This window comes from Lepisosteus platostomus, chromosome 1, assembly GCF_059453375.1.
Source record: "Lepisosteus platostomus isolate fLepPlt1 chromosome 1, fLepPlt1.hap1, whole genome shotgun sequence".
In the NCBI taxonomy this organism is placed as follows: domain Eukaryota; kingdom Metazoa; phylum Chordata; class Actinopteri; order Semionotiformes; family Lepisosteidae; genus Lepisosteus; species Lepisosteus platostomus.
This window is the reverse complement of record NC_142611.1, coordinates 40,580,417-40,603,824: the sequence shown is the minus strand read 5'-3', so window position 1 is coordinate 40,603,824 and position 23,408 is coordinate 40,580,417. Positions and strand designations below refer to the sequence as shown.

At 38.7% G+C, this 23,408-nt stretch overlaps 1 protein-coding gene across 4 annotated transcripts in view; it reads right to left on the bottom strand.

Moving 5' to 3' along the window:
- Positions 1 to 23,408, bottom strand: part of slc2a9l2 (solute carrier family 2 member 9, like 2) — a 299,312-nt gene that overhangs the window by 210,901 nt on the left and 65,003 nt on the right. For all 4 annotated transcript variants that reach the window (XM_088628586.1, XM_088628577.1, XM_088628568.1 and 1 more), the window contains 2 exons: positions 21,723 to 21,847; positions 16,072 to 16,217 (listed from right to left, as the gene is read on the bottom strand). In XM_088628586.1, the coding sequence (XP_088484712.1) occupies positions 16,072 to 16,217; positions 21,723 to 21,847 (271 nt within the window). The remainder of the gene's footprint in view (positions 1 to 16,071; positions 16,218 to 21,722; positions 21,848 to 23,408) is intronic.

Genomic DNA, 23,408 nt, shown 5'->3' with positions numbered 1-23,408 from the left:
CGAATTCCCAGACATTTTTAGATATTTGAAAATTCCCCCTGGAATCAAGATATAAGAATCAAAATAGAGGACATGTCAGGGGAAATCCGGACATATGGCAACCCTATTGGCCACCGACACTATCTCTGTTGCTGAACCTGACACAGACAGCACTCCTAGTGTTAGCAGTCATCGGAACAAGGTGGTACGATCCAAATTAACTGAGTGCTTAATTATATTTTTATTATATGTGTGTGTGCACAACCTCATGTTGGTCATTGAGATTTTCTGTGGTTACTATGAGAAAATGTCTTATAGGTGGTAGCTGGATGCTTTGGTTTGATCAGGGGTGGTACTTGGCCCAAAATGTTTGAGAACCACTGCTCTACAACATTTTGAAGAATATGGATCAGACAAGAATCCGAATTTAGAGGGGAATCAGAAACTAATGCTTTCTTTCAATAGGTATAATTATGGTACTAACAAGATGAATCTGTGAAGAAACAGAAAATTGACTGCCAACAATTATTTATTTATTTCTTTATAAATATGTCTCACCAATATATTATAAATATTGTCTCAACAATAAGTTGATTATAGTGACCATGCCATTAACATTTGAGACACAGTCCTAATAGAATGTGGTACTCATAACTTAAATTGCCTATGTTTTGGGAACCATTGCAGTGGCTGACTTGAAACATGGCCGATCAACAACCAGAACTGCTTCTGATTAGCATCTCACAGGATGCTATGATAATTCTCTCACCCACATCAGTTACCAATTTCCTGGTGAAATGCACACTTTTATGCAAGCTGCATATTATCAAATAGGAACAACTGTAGTGCCACTATACTGTACTTAACACATGGTGAAATGGGCTTCCTACTGTATATAAACAACAATGGCTCTGTTTTTTTTTAAATGAAATACAGCAGGGTTCATCACACATACAGCAGAGCTGCTTTCAGAATTGCATACCCTATATCCCCAAGTCAATACCTGTTTTGCATAAACTGATTCCATTACAGTAACTGCTCTTTTTCAACAACTATTTGATAAACTCCAGGAGTAGTAGGCATTATTTAAGTTTCCCTTCAGTTAACTTTATGTTTACTCATTCTATTAGAGTAAATTGGTACTGGACAACTTTAAAACTATTTTTTAAGTAGAAGGTTTTTTGTTGGCACCCTGACGAGTGTAAATTACAACTACTTCTTTTGCCGAAAAACACAGATTGAATCAAAACTTTGCAGCAACTATCAAAACCAGCTTTGTATGATTGACAGTATAATTGACCAGTTGCTATTATTGTTTTGTACCTACAATGGGTCATTACCCAGTTTGAGAAATGCAGTCCAGTAACCAATGTTATTCTGCTCAAGTATGTATCCCCAATTAACATCAAACTTTAGAAGTATAATTCCAGTAACAAAACAGTTATTATACTGTACAACTAAATGGGGATAACCATATGGCTAAACCCAAATGGAACCCAATGATCATTTTGTTTCTGAATTTCAAATTACTACTGTTTGACTACTGTTTATCAGCTGCTTCGCGACTTTGCTAGTTTTGTCATACCAAAACATGCTTTACACTTCCACTGTACATATTGCAATAAAATGGCTTGTCATCACACCATATCATCATGTTCCTGGCACCATGCATATTAGCTGTGTAATACAAACCAATGAAATGAGGTTTCTGCACATTAAGATCTTCCTGACTGCATATTTGTTTAGTTGTCAATCTGTAGCCTGTACAGCAAATTGTGTTTAAACTTAGGGTAAGGGTTATCTACTACTTAGTAATTTGTCACATAGGGAATTCCTTGGAAGGCTTCAACGATGCTTGTAGTTTTTTACTTGATGTTCTTATCATTATTCTCATCAGAAGTACTGAATTGTATTGGTATTTACCACTGCAATTTACTTTTTGATTTACCCTGTCAACATGTCTGGTAATTCACATACAGATTGATCTGATGGGTCTATTGGGTCTCGAGGATTGTTAGGATTACTCAGGTGTAGCGGCGAGGCTTATTAATAAGAAAGAATTAAGTGTTTCTGAGCTTTCCCAAATTAGGCCCCATTTCTCTGTTCATCTCTGTGGTGCAGCCACAGAGAGACTATTCATGCAGGGTGATTTAAGGTCCTAGGACAGCTCCCAAAGGGGGATGCACTTAGCTAAGCCTGGCTATCATGATCAATGGTCATCCATTGGCGCCTATCTGTCTAGGGAGTGCCAGATGGACATCTGGACTGCATTACTAAGTGTCAGGAGTAAGTGACTCATATCTCACCTTGATCAACCAATCAGGGACTGGTAGGGCCGAGTAACCCACGTGGAACTCTGATGCCCATGGAACTTTCAGCCAATCAATGAGCTGAAGTTCCTCCAGGTAAAAACAGGCAACACAGAGAGCCTGGGAGATTCAGATTCAGTAAGATTCAGAAGGGATTCAGGAGAATTCTGTGGACTGTTCTAAAGGGAATTCAAAGGAGAATTCCAGGGCAGAACGGCCCAGGAGCAGAACGCTCCCAAGGGCAGGACATTCTCGCAGCGCGCCTCCTGACCATCCTGAGACTCAGCCCGGACAACCACGGAACGGCCAGTGTGTCCGAGTGCCAGAACTTTCCTTTGTTCTAAGAGTCTAGAGTGGAGGTTGCCAGAGAGTAACCAGCAGCAGGCCTCGTGAACAGGTCGGAACTGTGGACAGCTGAATCACTATTCAGAACTAGCTCTTCATCAGGAATGAACCGGTCCTCTTCCTGACTTGCTGGGACCCACAGTCATCTTTTCTCCTGTGCACAAACTTTGCTAACTAGCCGGTCAGTGAGCATCTGCAGCGCACCGTCGCAAGCCGCACAGCACAGCCTGGCACCGAGCCCGAGAGCGAGGATTGGACAGCAACAAGCCTGCAACTGTTTCTTTGTGCCCGCAGGAGATCTGAATCCCCAAAGATTGGATGAGTATTCAACTTCACTGCATTACAGCTCGAGAATTCAATTGTTATCCCAACCAGTTGATATCAATTTAATTCCTAAGAGTTATGTACTTGTTTGAGTATCTAATGTAGAAGTTATAACCAAGTTCATTTATGAAACGGTCTTAATGAATGATATACTGAACGTATGTCCTCTTGATATGTGTAACACTTCGTAACTGACTGAATATATACCTTTTGTATTCTGATAACCCTGACGATAAGATCTGTTAGTTTTATATGCATATTCTATGTATTAATAAATGTATCCTCGTGTATTAGTACCTGTGTGTGTGCATTGTTTGAGTTATGTCGCATGGTTGGATTCTAAAGCCATCAAAAGAATCAACTTTGTGATTTACTGCTACAATTAATAATTGTCTCAGTAAATGCCCAAACCCTACAGAACTGGTGCCTTCAGAGAGCCACTATGATTACATATTTGGCGTCCCTGAGCCGGTTTTCCTACACAGGAAATAACAAGAAGTGGAGAGATTAGAAAAACTGGACTTTTTTTGAAAAACTTTTTTTTCAAGAGGATTTGTATAGGAAAATGATACCCAGAACCTTCACATTTATTCAGATGAAAAGGTTTAATTAGCATATGTTATTCTCAGTCACAGAGGTCTAAAGGGAGTTTGGGAGTTTCAGCTCAACAATGAGCACATGTCTGTAGTAATATAATATACTGTGGCCAATAGGGTTTTGACACTGGTTTTCTGTATTCTATTTTTCTATTTTATCTTATTTGCCACATTTATTTAATCTTCTTTTTATCATGCTGGTGAGTCTTGCAAATTTCTACGTAAAATCCACATGATGCATAGTGGCAAGTCTCAAACTATACAGGCAGCATGCTAAATACCAAGTTGTTATACTTTCCTACTTATATCGTTTATTAAACTTTGCCTATTTAAATGCCTATTAAAATTTTAATGATTTTCCAACAAAGACTATTCTGTCTTCTGGGATATCTGCTATTTAATATCAATAAATGTATCCCTTTTTGGATCTTGGAAAGGACAGATGCTTTAATAGCATCAGTCATCCCTTTTGGAGTTTATAAACACACCCCCCCCCCCCACACACACACACACAAAAAAGAAAAAAAACACACTGATTTTCATCTTGATTTCCCTGTTGACTTCACTCATTCTGAATGTTTTCTTTGAATTCTGGTATTATGTGAACAGCAATTACTGAGGTATTGAGTGCTTTCTAGGCATTTTGTTAACCAATGTCTTGGTAGATTTGGTATTTCTGTTTTGTGATTGTACTTGTGTGTGTTTCTGATTACTAGATAAATCTTACCTATAGAGAACAACTCTTTCATTATACAGTATGTACATAGTTTTGAACTAGAGTGACAGTTATACAAAAATAATCTTCATGTCTAAATATCAGGAGCTGTCTTACCTGGTGACTTTATGTCTTATGTTGTCTTAAAAAACATTTTTAAACATATACTGTATATGTTTTTAAAATTAACAGACAATAAGCCAGACATTTCGGGTGGCTATTGGCATGTAAAGTGGAATTAATTATGGGCATTAGTACCACTTTATTTTTAAAGAATAGGCAAATCTATTACATTCAGACAAAATTCAAAGATATAGCAGAGCACACAGTCAAAACCAGCTCACATGTATAAATGTGACAGCCTTCAGCAAGATTTTAATAACTTGCTGTACTCTATGAATTTGCATGAGCTACTGTATGGTTCTGCTGGCCTCATTTCACTCAGCAGTGGGAATAAACAGGATGACTGAAAAAAGTCTAAGAGTCTGAACATGTAAAGCAGTGAATGAAAGGTTACACTTAATAACATAACTTTCTAAATTTCCACAAGTCACAATATTTGTATTGGAATACAAAGATAAATGAATGAACTGCTGTAAGAGGCTGTCAGCAGCAAAACCAAAGAAGAAAGAAGGCAGGCAACTTCTTTTTTCTATTTTTTAAAAAACAAGGTTTATATAAGTAGCTTATTAACTTATTTACAGTATTTCTTGCTAAAGTGGGTTATATGTTTAACTGTAAAATTATGTACATATGCCTAAAAGAAGCATACACCTCTTTCTATTCACTAAGGCACCTCATTGTCTCGGAGAGATAAGAAAATGCAAAGAAAAGCTTGCATGCAGAATGTCATTACCCTTGCCCACTAAATTACTGCTTCCCTGTTGCTGAAATTTTTACCCCCCAAGTAAATGCACCTCTTATTTTCTACATATTTCTTAGATACACTTGCACTCAAAATAAAAGATACATGACCCACAGCAATCTCTGCAACCAAAGTGCACAGCAAACGTATAACTTGAAATGTTATATGTATGGGACCCAGCTATGCCAATATTTTTGTCTGCTGGGTAGAAGAACACTTCTTCGCTTCCTACACTGTCTATGTCCCTGACCTCTACAAGTGATACATTGATGAGGTCTTCCCTCATACATCAAGGACACCAACTACGCACTCCAACTTTTCAATGATTTCGTATTCCAGGGTCCCGAATGCTACATTTTTACCATGGACATCACATCTCTTTACACCGTCATTCCCCATAATGACAGCCTTACAGCCCTCAAGCACACACTGGACAAACACACAGTGCTTGATCCACCCACCCACACCCTGGTATGCCTTGCAGAATTGGTACTCACACTGAATGAATTCTCATTCAATAACCTTTTATACCAACAGGTGAGTGGAGTTGCCACGAGCACCAGAATTAGACCCAGCTATGCCAATATTTTTGTCGGCTGGGTAGAAGAACGCTTCTTCGCTTCCTACACTGGCTATGTCCCTGAGCTCTACAAGTGATACATTCATGACTGCGTTGGTGCCGCCACATGCTCTAACAACCAGTTTGAGCGCTTTCTGCATCATTTCACCAACTTCCACCCATCCCTCAAATATACAGTTAACATATCTCCCACAACACTTCTGTTTCTAGACATCAACGTCTCCATCAACTACCCCCGACTCTCCACTTCAGTCTATTACAAACCCACGGATTCACACAGCTATCTCCTGTATAGCTCATTTCACTCCAAACACACTAAAAACTCTCTCCTTTATTCACAGTTCCTTCAGCTATGACGATTATGCCCTTTACAGGGCCCTTGCCAGAGCCAAAAACACCCCTCGGACCATCAACTCAATCAGGATCTCCCGCCGTAACAACCGCATTCCTTTGGTGCTTCCCTACCACCACAACACACTTCTTATCCCCAGGACTATTAACAACAACTTTTCAATCTTACAGGATGATCCCTCCATTGGGGCGCTTTTTTCTGACCGCCCCATCATCTCATATCACTGACCACCTAACCTCCGTAACCTTCTTGTTCACAGCTCCCTTGACCGCCCTCAGCAACCATCCACACCAGGCACTTTCCCTTGTAACAGAGCTCGCTGTATCACCTGCAAGTACACATCTAACACCACACTCATTCAAGGCCCCTCAGGACAATTCCGGATCACACAGATGGCATCTTGTACCTCCAGCAACCTTATTTACTGGATCTCTTGCAGTAAATGCCCAGCCATCTACATCGGAGAAACAGGAAGGAGTCTCGGAGACCGCTTCAGAGTACATGCAAGGGCTGTGAAGATTAAAGATTTCTCCAAACCCATTCTCTCTCATTTCACCTCTGGCAGCCATGACCACTCAAATCTTTCCATCTGTGTTCTCAAAGACGGTTTTCCGAACTCATACATCAGAAAGACAACTGAAACCAAAATTATCCTGCAGCTAGGATCACTGCTTCCCCATTCTCTTAACGACAGACTACTTTTCTTCTAAATTCTCTCTATTCATTGCAGGTTTCATTTCACACCTCTCTACACCTGTCCTGACTTCACACCTCTTGATTGGCCTCTCTTTCTGTCCCCTGCTCCCGCACCTCACTCCTCCTCTCTCCCAGCTTTTGTTCTCCCGCTACAGTACATACCTTTGCTTTCTGCCCTGTCTTTCTCACACCTAAAGGCTCCACGGACGAAACGTTGTGTTTTCTTTCTTCTTTTTCAGCATGGAATAAACCTATTACTTGTTCACTTGAAATGTTGCAGAGTAGCCATTGTCTGGACAAAATTAAAACTATTTTAAGTAACAACACTGAGAATTGGTAAAAAAAATAAAGGATCTTGTAAGGAACCAATTTAAATGACCACACAAATTATGATAAAGGTAAAACAAACAATGTGTGTCTCCCACTGATCCTCTTTTCGTTAATGAGAATGGTCTAGTAGGGTTTCATAACAGATTTCTCTTTGATCTGAAGAAAATCATAACAAAATCTGGATTTTCTGCTAAAACAGTTATTTTGCTGTCATTCCATTTGGTTAAGTGTGACCTCCTCAGCAGATTGCCAATGCCTGTCATACCATGAACTACATTAAAACCAACACTGATGTTTTTAAATGAGCACTTCTTCAGCTTTCTAATTACCTGAAGGAGTCCAATAGTTGAGGTCATTTGTCTCAGAGGGCCAATTTTCTCAAATCTTCCTTGATATTTTCTATACTCTTTTCCATCATTTGGGCATTTTAATGTTGTCATAATAATGTCATTATTGTGTATTTGTGTATATTTAAATTTACATTTGTCTCTTTGAAAAAGTGGACAGATATTATTAGTTAACAAGTCAATAGCCAGGTATGATGAGAAGAGCTGGTGTCACTCCTTCTGCAGTGAGAGGGTGCTCCTACTCTGTTTTGTCTCTTGTTTCCGGTGCTTTGCTGTCCTTCCAGTGACTCTCTCTCTCTGGGGCTATATATTTCCGGGTCTTTCATTTGCCTTCGCTCAGCATTGACGTTTGGATGTCCTGAGACCCGCCTACAGTAGCACCAGGTCACCCCACGTCCGCTACCTGAGGGCATAGGTTTCTATATGGCATTTCCTGAACAGCTGAGCCTGGGCTAACCCCTGTCTCGCCGCTACGCATAGGGTCTTTTCTAACTCTCCTGTCATTTCACGGTTCGTTCCTTCCGACATCCGTGACAGTTGGTTTGTTAGCAAGTATATGTGTGAATGGAAAGAGGTCTGTTTCAGTCAGCAAAGGTCTCGCTACTAGTTGCAGGAGGAGTTCAGAAGTTGGCCAAATTATCAGGTGGAGAGTTGGAGATAATTATGAAAGGGTTCACAAGGACTGATGTACATTAGAATTGTATTTTAAAATTATACAGTATATATATTTCAGTACCTGAGCTAATTTGTATGCTTTGCTTTTCCTGATGCTAAATATAAGAATATCAAATCATAAGATGCTGATATCAGATATGTAGGGGTAAAAAGAGGAATTTTGAAGTTAAAGATTAAGTGGAAGCACTTCAATAAACCAAAAATACATATAGTCAAAATATCTGCTATAAGTCATTTAATCTGTATGGGCATCTCAGAACACTGGAAAACTTTGAGGAGCAAAGTGATTTTAGCATGCAAGGATATTGAAAGAAGGAGAATTGACATCAAGGTGGAAAAATGAGAAACACTTCCAGACATTACAGAAGGAACTGAGGGTTCAACTGTGACATCCAGTATTAACATTTGTGACATCTGAAGGTAGTGTATGTTGTTTCAGAGGAACGGTATCTGAAAGGGCTGGAACTGAGCATGGATTCAGATTGTCATCCAGAGCCAAGTCCTTGAACTTGTAAATATGGAAACAAGAAACAGTTTGAGATAATGTTGAGATCTGAGTTGACCAGAAATTATGTGGTAGAGAAGGCCATTTGAGTCAACACAGGAATTTCATGACAAGTCAGGAGGATGATCTTCCTTTATTGATTATAAGAACGACTGTAAGGTTATCTCCTACAATAATAACCAATTTGTGATTTTAGATGAGGCCCTAAAGAGAGGCAACCATGACAATTGGAAATTGGTTTTGGGGAGTCCACAGAAAGAGAGTAAGAGTAGATGTAATTAGGAGAATAATGAGGTAAAATTAATGCTTGGCCTTAGGGAATGATTTGCATGCTGTAAATGAGGTAAGAAAAATCTGTTCCCCTCTCTGTAAGATTTGGTTGACAAACAGGTAGATAGAATTCATAAAGATACAACTGAATATTGTTAAGCTTATAACAAGTCAAGGAGGTGGAAAAATCTTCAGAATAATGAAAATAATTCCAAGGAAAAATATATGAGGGACCAGATGGTTTGCCTATTAAAAAAACAGAGATCAAGGCAAATAAAGCTTGCCTTGATGGTAAAATCAACTGTAAGAAAATCATCAAGATGAAGGAGAAGGGGAAGTTTGTAATTATTTACAAGGATCCAGCAGAGGTCTTAAACTAGGACAACTCCAGTCCTGCAGGGCCGCAGCATCTGCAAATTGTGGTTCCACCTCTGCTCTCAATAACCTAACTGAGCTAATCTTTAGCTTAATTGGAGTAATTTAACACTCTTCAAAGGTCTTCAGCTGTTGATGAATTAAAAGAGACTTAGAAAACCTGTGGGATTCCAGGCCTCAAGAACTGTAGGTCTGTAGTGGTGAAAATTTTAGGGCATCTCCAGGCAAAAATTTAACACACGGTAAAAACGTTTTTTCTGTCATTATAGACCAAAGAGATGTCACAAATCAGGGTAGAGACATGAGTATGAAGGCATTGGAGATGTCCTTTCTCTTTTGTTTTCAGATACTGGTTTGGTTTGGAATTAGGAATTAGAAAATTAGTACATGATGATCTTTGTACATGATGGTGTAAGATTTCAATCACTTAGACTACATTAGTAAAAAAAAGCTTGGATTGGGGCTTGGAATAATTTGGAAAAAGTTTGGGGGGCATATCAATCATTAAGAATAGTTTTTTAAGAGCACATGAGGCAAATGGATAAAGAGGGTGGTGTTGGTATGAAGCAGGTAGGAGATTTACCACAGAAATCAAAAACAGAGTTTAATTAAATTAAAAGAAGAAGGGCAATCACAAAGATCTCTAGATTGGAAAGGTCTTAAGAACAGCTATGTTTAAAGACTTCTTTAATGCTTCCTTTGTCTGAATTTAATGGAAAGAGACAGCATGGTGGGGAAGAACGAGAGGGGAAAGGATCAGGACCAATCTCGGAGACAGCTGCAGGCCAGAGGTTTTAAATGTGAAATTGATATGATTATATGGTGCAGGTGAAGGACCTGATTCTTGCAAAAATGTGGCAGTAAAGATGTAAAGCACCCTAGTAGAAATAGTTCTACTGGGGTAAATGAGCTGCAGCTTTAGTGCCAAATTGTTATTGGTATTTGTAGAAGAAAGAGCCCTCAAAGCAACAGAGAACAAACTACAGAAGCCAATATCAAGGCAATGGAACATTTAGAAAATGGAAAAAATAAGGTTAGGGGATTTAAGTTGGGAAACAGTTCCTCTGTAGTAAAAACAATTCTACACAGACATTTATTAATGGAGAAAAAGAAGAGATATTCAAGATTGATGTCTGCACCTCTTACAATATGCTTTCCTAGTGACAGTAAAGATCAAGGCATTGGGGGGATAGGGTAGAGAAAAGGGCTGTGGAGACAGAAAGATTTAGTGAGAGTTAGCTGCAAAAGTATCAGAGGGAAGGATATGGGAAATTGCTGACTGTGTCAAGGGGACTGAAGCAAAGGGTTATGAAATTAGAGACTGAGGGAGGTACAGTACAAAAGATAAAGAAAGATGAGAGGAACAGATAGGAGTCATTTAGATGCAATGTGAGGAAGCTGGAAGGATGAAACTTGGATACATTCAATACTTAGAGGGACACTTAAATAGTGAAGGACCAAGTTGGGAAAAATACATTTTCAGCTTGAGAAAGTAGTTGAACGAACTCCTAGTCTAATCTTAGACAAAAAAAAGGGATACAAGTATGTTAAATCTTCAATGGCACTGATATAGTAAACCTAGCAGATTTCTTCAGAATCGACAGTGAAACATGAGCCAGAGGGCATAAATGGAAACTATGTAGTGGAAACTTGTAAATTTGTCTTCTGAAAAACAAAATTACAGTTTGTATTCTTTTCAAAATGATGAATTTTATATTTTACCAATTTAATATAAATGTGTAGCGGCAAGTCTTATTAAAAATACAGGAATTAAGTTTGCTGCTCCCTTGCCAGTCCCTCTCTCCCTCATCTTAGTGGTGCTGGATACAGAGAGACCATTCCATTTGGTTCACATTTAAGGGGTTTTTCTAGCTGATAGAGATTCCTGATAAGGAACAGCTCCCAAGGCTGAGATTCACCAGCCACCCTAATAAATGGTCATCTCTGGTGCCTTACTGTCTGGGAGATGACTTGGGAGTGTCACATCCCAGGTTGTTTACAACCCTAATATCAGAGAGCATGGCTACTCATCCTCCACCTCGATCAGCCAATCAGGAACTGGTAGGGCAGGGTAACCCCACGGGGGTCTCGAATGCCCGCGGAACATTCAACCAATGAACGACCATAGTTCCTCCAGATAAAACAGGCAGCACAGGGCATAGAAAAAGAGTCCCCCAGGACATTCTCAGACTCATCTCGTTCAATTATGTAACAGCCAGTGGGTCCAAGTGCCAGGACTTTACTTTGTTCTAAGAGTCGAGAACAGAGGTCACCCACGCGTAACCAAAGGATCCGCCCGAGGTTAGCCCAGCAGCAAGTCTCGTAAACTGCCGGTACCCACCGCGAACGCTTGCCTGATCGACAAGTGAACTATCAATAGCTGAATATCAGTATTCAGGACTAGCACTACATCGGGAACGAACCGGTCTTCTTCCCGTCTAAAGAGTGTGACTTGCTTGGACCCGCAGTCACTTTCCATGTGCCAGTGAAGAGTGGGGGTTGTACTTGCAGTGCATCAGTATAGGGCTACGCCACCCTCGTGTGCTATTCTCAGTGGATAACAAGGAAGATTAATAAACATAAACATAATCTCATGGTTAAATAGTCAAGTCTAGCCATGTGTGAGTCTAGTCTCACAGAGCTTCAACAGCAGATGACAACTTGTGAGTTAGATTAAGAATGAATAAAAGCATTTCATTAATAACGCGTTTGCGTTTGTCTGGGTGCTGACAAAGTAAAAAAACAATTTATTTTTGACAATGAAGAACTGTGTGTGTCTCTCTCTCTCTGCTGGCATTTGTAATCGTTTTTATTTTTAAATACATTTTAGCAAAGTAATGTACCATAAAAGTATTGTGAGACATATTTGGGTTAACATGTTCAGTGTTCAGTGTGTGGTAATTTGTTTGGTGCGAGTGAAGTTTTATTTAATCTCTGACCCGGCTGAGGAGAGAATGCAGGCTCGCGCTGTGTCCGTTATTCTTTTTTTCTTTTTCTGGTTTGGTCGGATAGTTTTTGTTTTTGTTTTATCAATAAAGTTTGATAATCGGACAGTGAAAGCTCTGTTGTCCTTCACATGAATGCCTGAAACATTGTACCGAACCCAGGATTTTACAGTATTTTTTCTTTAAAATACCAATAACAGCAACATACAGTTTACATATGTTGATGTTCCAAAATTAATATCATTTATGACCTTTATGACCTTCGTTATGCTCTTCGTTAATGTCTAAGCTGGAACACATCATTATATCTAATTTTCTATTTCTTTAAAAAAAAATTGTTTGCCCAGCCTAACAGTATTGTTGTTATTGTTTTTATCCTGTAAAGCGCTTTGAGGAGCCACCTTTAAAGGCGCTATATACAATAAAGTTCATTATTATTACTATTGTTAATTTGCTGGACAGAGAGGTGAACATTATTACGCAGAAGAAAAAGATAGCGATTTACGTTGCATTGTGCATTGTGCTGCTGGAATACAGTTTTAAATAATTAAAAGTCTAAAGAGTATCAGCTTTATTTATGGGTTGTAATTTAAAAAAGGTCAAAAACCGCACTCAAAATGCAATTTAGAGCTTTCTGGCAAGAGGAGACACCCAAATTAATAATGTAACATGCCACTGTTTGTGCATGAATAAGGTTATACTGCTATTTCCTTACTGTACGCGATACTGTACGCGATTCCATGGGTTTTTTTTTTTTATCCCCGGCAGAACCGGGCATCCATAAGAATCAAGTAATAGGTTTATTCCATGCTGAAAAAAAGAAGAAAGAAAACACATTCCATAAGAATCAGCACTTTTATATAGCGCCTTTAAAGATGGCTTCTCAAAATGCTTTACAGGATAAAAACAACAATAACGACAACAACAATATTGTATTTCATTGCACTTTGACAGATCGTCCTTAAATCAATTTTTGATTTAGTTTGACAGTAACCCTATCACTAACCCTATTTTATTTTTTCAAAGAAATGTTTGTTAAAAAAAAAGTCATGGCTCCAGCTGGATTCGAACACCCAACGTGTGATGTGTAAGTCGGGAACCTAACCCACAGCGCCACTGGCAAGGTCACATGAGGAGTGTTGAAAAAGCCCTACAGAACATTATCAACAGAAATCGTACAGCATGTACTATTCTTGTGTTGCGGTACATGAATATAATTATATCATTATTAATTTCTTTAGATACGCGATTCCATATTATATTCCCTTTTAATCAAATTCTAAAAGTATGCTTGTTGACTCCGGTATCACGTTAATTAAAGATTTCGATGCTTAAAATGTTTAGGGAGAAATGGAATACTGGTGTGTATGTTTTCTTTAAAGTACCGAGACCAGCCATATACTGTATTTTTATGTTCCAAAATTAATATCGTTTATGGCCTTCACACGCGTTGCAGTATGCTCCTATTCTTTTTATGCTCAGCTACTAAGATTTCCCTTTAGTGGTAAAATTCCATATAAATATTCAATACTTATACGGGCACAGTAAAGACATTAAAGATTTTCTACGACCGACCAACGCACCACGAGTGCCCCTGTCGGTCAACCAATCACGTACCACGGTATTTTGCGTCATCTCGAGTCACGATGCGCGATGATGTAGCCAATTACCCCTGGTATGTGCCTGTGCCGCGCACTTTGAATGGATGAATCTGTAAATGAATGGTATACTGGATGTATGTCCCTCTTGGTTTGTAACTCTTCGTTATCGAATATATGCCTTTTGTATTCTGCTAACCCTCACTCTTAAGATCTGTTATGTTTATATGCACATTTTATGTATTAATAAATGTATTGTTGTGTATTAGTATACTTGTTTGTGTGTTGCTGAATTATCCTGCAAGGTCGGTTTTCTAATAGCCATCAAATAATCATTTTGTGACTTACTGCTACAATTAATAATTGTCCCAGTAAATGCACAAAACCCCTACAAATGTTACATACAAACATCTTGGTTTTCACGAGCAGTTTTCAGAATATGCTTGAAACATAATTGTTACCTTGAAAACATAACTTTTGCATATCATTGCTAAATGTTTTTGAGTTTTAAACAAAAGAATAAAAAAGTTAATTCCATGTTGAAAAGAAGAAATCAAAAACATTTTCTGCATCGAGCCTTTATCAGGTGTGAAGGAGAAAGCAAGAGAGAATGCACAGATATGAAGCAATGGAGAACCAAAGAAAAAACAAGAGAATGAGCAGAGCAGTTAAGAAAGTGTCCAAAACTCCTGTCATGACGGCGTCCTTAAACTTGCAATTGCCTTGGGAAACCATCACATTCTCACAAGGGTTCAGAGTTTTCCAAGGTTTGCTGTTCTGTCTAGAACCCCTTTTTGTGATCTCTGTTAATTAGCAATTTCCTGCTTAATTTTTCAATTCCTGGTTTTCTGTCTAAAGCCCAGTCACCACTTTGATGGTGCTTCATAATTTTTCACTTCAGCCCAGTTTACCTTACTTGCACTACTGCTTTCACTGTCCACATCTCTACTGAGCAAGGAAGCTCTTCACTCTGAGCAGAAGTTGCAGTCTAGCCTGCCCTGCAAACCCACTTGGTCCCCTTTTTTAGGAGGTTTGCTATTCAGTTTCTCTTGTACCAGGGGTTCCCTTTTTTCTTCTCTGACCCAGAGAAGTCTGTGCGGCAGTTTTCTACCTCAAGCTTGTACTCCGCTCTGTGCACAGCAGTTCTCTGGCTGAAGCCTGACCTGCAGAGTTTGGTCCTCTGTCTCAGGAGGCTTACTATTCGCTTCTCCCATACCTGAGGCTCCCTGTTTCCAGCCTGCAGATCGTGTTTGCTCGCAATATCTCGGCTCCTAAATAGCACTTTGCTGTGCTCAGCAGGTTTTGCTTTAAATCCAGCCAGCCTCCGTTCTGTGCAGCAGTCTCTGCAGCTTCGTTCTGTGCAGCTGTCTAACCAGCCTTAATACAGCACTTTGCTTTGTGAAGCAGTCTCAGCAGCCTCCAGCCAGCCTTCACTCTGCTGAGTCTCAGTGGTCTCAAGCCTACCCTTCAAACCCATCCAGCTCCTTCCCAGGAGGCTCACCATTCAGTTTTTCCCATACCCAAGACTCCCTATTTCTGACTGGTGGGCTATGTTTGGCAGCAATTTTGGCTTGCACAGCACAGCAGACCCAGCTCACAGCAGTAACGAGGTGAAGCAGCTTCACCTGCTAACCTGCTCTACGCATTGCCCGACACAGCAGTCTTGGATTCAAGCCTTCATTCTTTTCACACGAAACTGCGTCAACCCTCAAGCTTTACCAACCTGAAAACTTGGCACTCCTGAGGACTGTCTTTCAGAGCCTATTCAGTTCACTTCTCAGGGGTCTAGCTATGCAGTTTCTCTATATCATAGCCACCCTTTTTTCGACTGATTGACTATTCTGTAGCCTCTTTTTGCCAGGGATGCGGTTAGATGGCTTCTCCTGGATCCATCGTGTCTCCCCATTTCTTTTCTTCCCCATTACTGATCTGCCTGAGATGATTAAGCCCTGCTGGCCAGCAATCAATCATCTCATTGTCACCTTTCACTTTTCACTCTCCAGTCTCTTGCACTTGGGTTCTGACAAATCACCACCTACAGTACATAGCTGTATCCAGTTGTAACATTACAGCCTAGAGATCAATTTCCATCTTTCAGGTAAGCACTTGTTGATACATAAAAAATAATAACAGAATAACAGCAGTAAAAACCTTTAAAACAAGAAAAGTAAGTCAGGAGAAAAATCATCTTAGTGTAAACAAGAAGCCAAAAACCTGTTTCACTTAAAGTACAACATAAACAAATAGATGAAAATTAGACCCTACCTGCCCCAGTAATTCAGGTAGACCTAGAACCTGGCCTGTAAACACCCCGACACAAATAAAGATGGAGTTGAACTGTCCAATGGAGCCCCGGATTTGCTTGGGTGAGATCTCACCTAAATACATGGGAAGAGCACTGAGGGCAATGCCTAAAAAAAAAAAAAACAACATTTAGTAGATTTTTCCATCCAGTCATAAACATTTTACTTGTTTTCTACTGTGTTTTTGTCTTTCATTCCAATGAATGTAAATTTAAGCAGGGTGTTTGCATTTCACAATTCAAAAATAAGATAAATCAGACAAATGTATATCTTTGGTAACATTACTTTTCTTGATGCTATAGGCATGCATTTCAGATGTGTATTCACTATTTATCAGTGATCATCTAGCTCTTAAGGGTGATACCTTGGAAATCTTCTTCTTCATATAAAATGTAGCTGAATTTCCACAAGATGAAAGCAAATGTTCACATTAAAAAAAACTGAATTTATAATGAACTTGGAAAAACCTGAATTGTATTAATTAAACTATGCAATGAGCCATTATATTTGGACTAAAAAAGGTGAAGGTTTCCTTATTTTATGATGGGAAATTTTCACAGTATGTTTGGAAGGTTCAAAAAGAATCCTCTTTGATGACCAATCAACATTTAACTTAATTTTAGCTTAAAATCTTGCAGTAACAAAACATTATAAAGCAACAAATACAATACCCTATTAAAACGGACCTTTTCCCAAATTCAAAAATGTTTCTATGGTTAAGAACATTTTACAATGTACTGTACTTTTGGTAAGTTGCAGAGGATAATCACATACAGTATACAGTACGTAGATAATAGTGTAGATAATTATTTTATGATAGAAACAATACTATATTTTTCTACCCTATATAATTGTATGAAAATTGCTTTGCATGTAATAAAATTATATCTACAGATTAAACCCAAGAAAACAAAGGCCATTTCTGAACTATTAGTTTTCAGTGTCATCATATTTCTAATGGACTATTTTTCTATCACTTTGAGCCCCAGACAATACACTGTTATCACCATTAACAGTAATTAAATATTTGTACAAAGGAATAAGTAATAGTTTATTCCATGCTGAAAAGAGAAGAGAGAAAACACAATGTTTCGGCTGTGAAGCCTTCTTCAGGTGTGAGCAGGCTTCACAGCTGAAATGTTTTCAGCATGGAAAAATCCTATTACTTGTTCCTTTGTAGACTATGCATGCTGACGCAGCTATCCACCTGAATTAAATATCTGTATGCTAATTAATATTACCAAAGCCACTTTCACAATGGTGAAGTTCATACAGTTGATGATAATGCTTTATTTTTATCATCCAAGTTTTTACTACATTTCTGCAATCTAAAGTATTTGCGAATTACTAAAAGAATGTTCATTTTCACATTTTACCACTTCACATTCTTGTAAAATCAAGAAATACAGTACTGTTACAAATGGGGGGTTATGAAAATGGTAAAAATCAGGAATTGACTGAGATGTTTAGTCCATGAGTAATGTTATTCATAACCGTCATGTCCCGGATGTCGGAAGGGTAGAATGGCAGGAGAGCGAAAAGACCCTATGCGTAGAGGCGAGACGGGGGTTAGCCCAGGCTCAGCTGTTCAGGGAATGCCGTATAGAAACCTATGCCCTCAGGTAGCGGACGTGGGGCGACCTGGTGCTAGGCGGATCTCAGGACATCCGAACGTCAATGCTGAGCCAAGGCAGACTGAAAGACCCGGAAATATATAACCCCAGAGAGAGAGAAACACTGGAAGGACAGCAGAGAACCAGAAATGAGAGACAGGACAGAGAAGGAGCACCCTGTGGCTGCAGAGGGCGTGACACCTCAACTTATAAGTGATTTCTCCAGAATATAACCAAGTGGTTGGTATAATTAGAGACTCATGAATTATTTATTCTCTGGCACAGCTTTGGTGAAAAGAGTAATAATCCAGGCACACTTGGTTAAACAAACATTTGTTAACAAGAACAAGACAAACATTATGATTCACACAACAAAACATTCACACAAGTTACTATATTTACAGAATGTACAAACAAGGCATTCCAGAGATCTAACTTTCAAATCACCCAGAAGAAAAAAACAGAATGCTACTAAGTATTGAACTCTTAAATATTTCCCACAGAGACCACAATAAGACATAAACTGCCTTCTTAATAAACACAATACAACCTGCAGTTAAATCTGCCTCTCTGCAAAACCAGATGCTACTAGATAAATGAGAGCCTATCTCCCTGTTCTAACAATGCACCCACAAGCAGGAAAGACATCACCTAATGTGGTATCCTTTTTTTGCAGGAAACCCAAGTTCCTAAAAAACAGAATAGCAAGATCTCTCTAGTAAGGTTCAGATAAAGTACTTAGCTCCAGTCAGCTTTTTATGGATGATCATGTAGCAGGAGTTCTAGCTTGAGATACTATGAAATCCCTCTGGACGGCTGAATGAGCTTCCTTCTCCACTCCTTCTCTCAATCTTATAACTCATCATTTTACTTCATACCTGCGATTGTATTTGGTAGAATTTTCACTCAGGTATGGAAAGACCATTACTATTACTCAATAAAAACTATGCTTTTTCTTGGTGAACTCACTTATTGTCTTACTCTAAATATGAAATGTTCCTCAACTTTCACTCTTTGATGCTTACATTTTAACTATCTTCACTGAGGATAGGATTTTTAATTCCTTTATTTGTTCTTTTGCACCCTGCAACATTTTTTTCAGTCTTCATGTTCAGACTTATTTTTGCTGTTTTTCCACACTCCAGCTGACTAACTGCGAAAGATTGCTACTCTATTGCTCTACCTTCAGTGGCCAGAAGATATTATACTAATTTTCCAGGTAGAGCCTTCCTAATCCATGTACAGACACCTCCAGTTAGCCCTCATTTAGCCATTTCTGTTGCTCAGTGCTACTGTTTCAGCAGAGCCTGACAAACAAGCTACCGCACAACGTGTTCATATTGAACTCATGTTTCACCTCAGTATAGTATCCTGGATGTTTTCAAGTTGCCTCACAGCTCAACCTCACACATCCCAGAAGCCTGTTGAGATGCCCAATCCAGTTCTAGGAAAAACTAGCTATAGAGACCTTCTGTATCCCCCTCTCCCAGCTTATCCAGTTTTCTTATGGACATCTCTCTATAGCAAACACTGACACTTGTGATATAGCAGAAGCCAGTTTAACTAACCAGTTAATAACCAGTTATTTGCCTATTTAATTCCAAGTTTAAAAAACTCTCTTCCTCCAGAGACTCTCCTATGAGTCTATCAGTTTCTCAGGAATTCCATGGAAACATATTCTATCAGGTCATTTCTATCTGGTAAAATTCAACTCTTAAGAATATCTCCCTGCTCAAAGTTTATGTGTGTCTAGTTTAAAATGTGCATCTACAGTAGTTACTTCAAGTAACTGTATCGACTCAAGACAGGCTCATTGGTGTGCCCTGAAACAACGGCTTCCCAAAGAATCCTCTCTATCACAAATTAAGCCTCTCTATCACAAATAATTATTGACATACAGTAGTTAACAGCAGATAGTTTTGCAGTAGAAAATACAATAAATGGAGGATATTTGTCAGCAATGACCAATAACAGAGGACACAAATGAGGAAGTGCCTAATTGTGTAAAAAATGACATATAACCACATATAACCAAAGTGTGCCTGCAATAGAAACTGGAGTAAAACCAGCTTTTATAGATTCTTCACAGAAAGAAAAATCTGTAGTTCTAAGAAAATTAGAATGATAAAAGGCTGCATGACTCCTGCTTGAATAAAATAATTCATATTACAATTAATGTGACATTTGCCAAGGAGCCAAAGGGACCAGACAGATAAAAGCCAAACAATGCAGATAAAAAATATTTGAGAGCTGATTAATTATTTAATGTAGTAATATGGTTATACAAATTATTTTAAGCAAACAGACAGCAATGCAAAGAATCCAAAACATAGGCAGTAACACACACTGCCAGAGTGAGAGTTTGTGTTTGAAAGGGCTGGAGTACATCAGTGGTAGAGGTAGAGAATCTATATTCTTCTTATGAAATCTTCATATAACCCAGTTTGCTAATTGTAAGTTCCTTAGGTAGAATTCCAGTATCAATGTCTGTTATTACCAAAAAATATTGTCCAATACTGTTTCTGTCCAATTTCAACAAGAAAACTGCAGAATCTTTAAAAACAGGGTTTACTTAACACATCACACTCAGAACTATTTGATCTTTTCTAAATGCACTGCATTCATATCATTACAGAACACATTATATGATATACCAGATGTCATCTTGTACATTCTGAGAGCTTCTTTGAAGAGAATAGAATGGTGCTGAAAGTGTCAGATATTGGGGAAAATATAAAAGCCAATTCATGTTAAAAAAAACTTCATTTAAGATAGATGTATCAAAGATTCAAAATATAATTTAGAAGATCTTTTACAGTATTAGTTTGTCCTCAATTGACTTTTGTTAATGCTAACATGCTGTTTTTGGTATACTGATTCCGCTTATTTTTTCTGTATTTTTTTAGAACAGATTTACATCTTCAGTCATCTGTGCCCTATTTCTCTACCTGTTGTTGTAATGTTATCCTACAAACATATTCTAAATTGTGCTAAATAATAATTAATACTTTTACATGCATACTTCTAAAACAATTCTTTTTATACTTGACTTTTTCACTGTTTTCAATAATTGTTGGTTTTGCACTTACGGGTAAACTAATAAATGCTAAATCAGATTGAGAATGACAAAACAACAGTTCTGTTACGCCACGCCCCCAGAGGACTCATCATTCCACCTTGCATTCCAGCACGGTTCCCAGTTAGCCCATTTACCCCAGCCTATTTAATGCTGCTTCACACTCTCCCCTGTGCTCAGTATTAGGATTTTTCCTTGTTAGAGCTATTTCGACTTTTCACAATTACTTATTACTTGGTTTTGGCTTCCTGACCCTGGTTTGTTCTCCGACTACTGTATGTCTCCTGGTTTTAGTATTTGGTTATCGTTCTGGTTTTGACTCTCGGCTTCCTCACAGCTTACAGCTCCGCTTCTGGTTTTGTGCTTTTGCACCGGTTAGTTTACCTTCAGCTTTTGGTCCTTGAACTGTTATATCGACTACGCCTCTGGAGATCATCCTGGTTTTTCTGCATAGTGTCCTCATTAATATTTTATAACAAGTACACATTCATTTTTGCACCTTTCATTACCTCCAGAGTACAAAATGACAAAAAGTGTGGCAACACATGTGCCATTCCCAAGGGCAATGCATACAGGAAAGACAAATAAGTTGACCAGGTTTTTAATTAGGACTGTAATAATACCAGTGAAACAGGGATAACATGCCTACTCATATGAACAGTGCCTTGAGATCTTCAGTGGTCAAGTAGTTTAATCATTGTTAAACGTCTCATTCTGAAGGACATGACTTCTTACATCCCAGTGTACCTTTTCACCATTAGCGTGATAATTCTAGATTAGAGAGAAATGGTCCATCATCAACATCAAAGTACCGACATCTAGGGATATCAGGTTATAAGCTTGTATGTAGCGCTGCTAATGTTGAACAGTTACATGAAGATTCATTTAAAAATGTTTTAATGACCTTTCAATAAGTTTACTCACCTGAATCAATTCCAATGATAAATCGACCCAAAATAAGCATTTCAAAGGATCCTGCTAGCTCTCCAAGAGCTAACAAAAGTGAAGCAATAACAGCAAATGCATTGTTGAGCAGCAAGGTGCCCTTCCTACAGTGATAAAAAGAGTAAAAGCAGAAATTAAGTCAAATTGAGGTTCAGAGGAGGAAATATTGGCTTGTCTAGTTGAGAGGGAGGACAGTAGTTGCTGATCTAACTTGTTTTTCTTTAAAGGACAGCAAGCAAGATCATCTTGTTTTCATATTACATTTTTTTTAAATGAAATACATTTTTTGGTCACAAATAGACCCACTGAAGATATGAAGGCATGTAGGATTTATGAGAGTTGCATACGGGGAGAGGGCTCATATTTTCATCTTAAACTACTATGCTACTGTATACATAGAGTTACATATAGTTCATCCTCCAGGTGACCAGAAAATAGATGTACTCCCTCAACAGCAGGGATTCATAAATTTCTTACTTTATACAGCCCAGCAGAAGATCATACAAAACAACAAATACAGTTTGCTCAACATGATACATGAAGAAGAAAGATATGTTTCAATAAGACCAGTTGTTTTACTGTTGGACACAACTGGACCCTTTGTCCGCTTTTCTTGTCTTATTTTTTTTCAAAGACAATCCTGCATATTCTTTCTTCGGAACACAAATTATTCTACTCATTGTGTAGGGGCATGTCCTATTATTTCACTTAGAATTACTTAATTCTAAAAATGTTTGTGTGTCTGGACAAAACAACCTGTTGCCTGTCACAAGGATGTATCAAATAAGGCCCCCTATCTGTGGTCAGCCATTTGTGAGCAAGTGAGGGAGATATGCTTATCTTTTGGATAAAGATCTTTCTCGGGACAGTCTAGATCCATTATCAATACTCCCTTAAGATGGATGTCCACTGCTGGGGCCTGGATGTCTGGCAGAGGGATATAGGCACATCTGGAGATAATCCTAAAAATCACAAGGCATAGTCAATCATCCAGCAAGATGACCAACCAGTCAGGAATCTGCAGGGTGTGGGTACCCACTCCACCTGATAGCTTCTTGGCCAATCACCAACCATATTTCCCCAGTTAAAAAGCGGTACATCACCTCTAATTCCGCCACCGTCCTCTCTCCGCTGAACCAACTTGGCTGACAACAGAACCAAGTACCCGCCACACTTGTTGTCTGAGCTTTGGGACTTTTTCTGAAGTGCCGAGTTAGGGAGTGAGCCCGTATGTAAAGACAGAATTCTGCCTGAGGTCTAGCCTGCAGCAGAACCCTGAGACGAGCTACTAGCTACGACCGTGCACCCGCTTGATCACCGGAGCATTACTGTTGGACTTTTTGTTGACACACCTGAATAAGGCATTATTCAGAAGTAGTTGCTATGCCAGGAGCAAACTGAGTTTCTCCTCTTTTAGTGTGACTCGTCCCAACTGAGCAATTGCTTGCTTCCTATGCAAGCAAGTCCTATGCATTCCTATGTCCCAGTTCAGCTCAACTATAATTCAATATGCACTCTCTTGAGAATAAAAATATTGTATTAACACATTCATATCAATTTAATTCATTTAAGTAGGTAGATAAGAGTGTCTGAATGTTAATTATTTTAATGAGCCCGATGAGGAAGTTGGTCTAACCAATGGTATTCTAAGATCATATCCCTGTT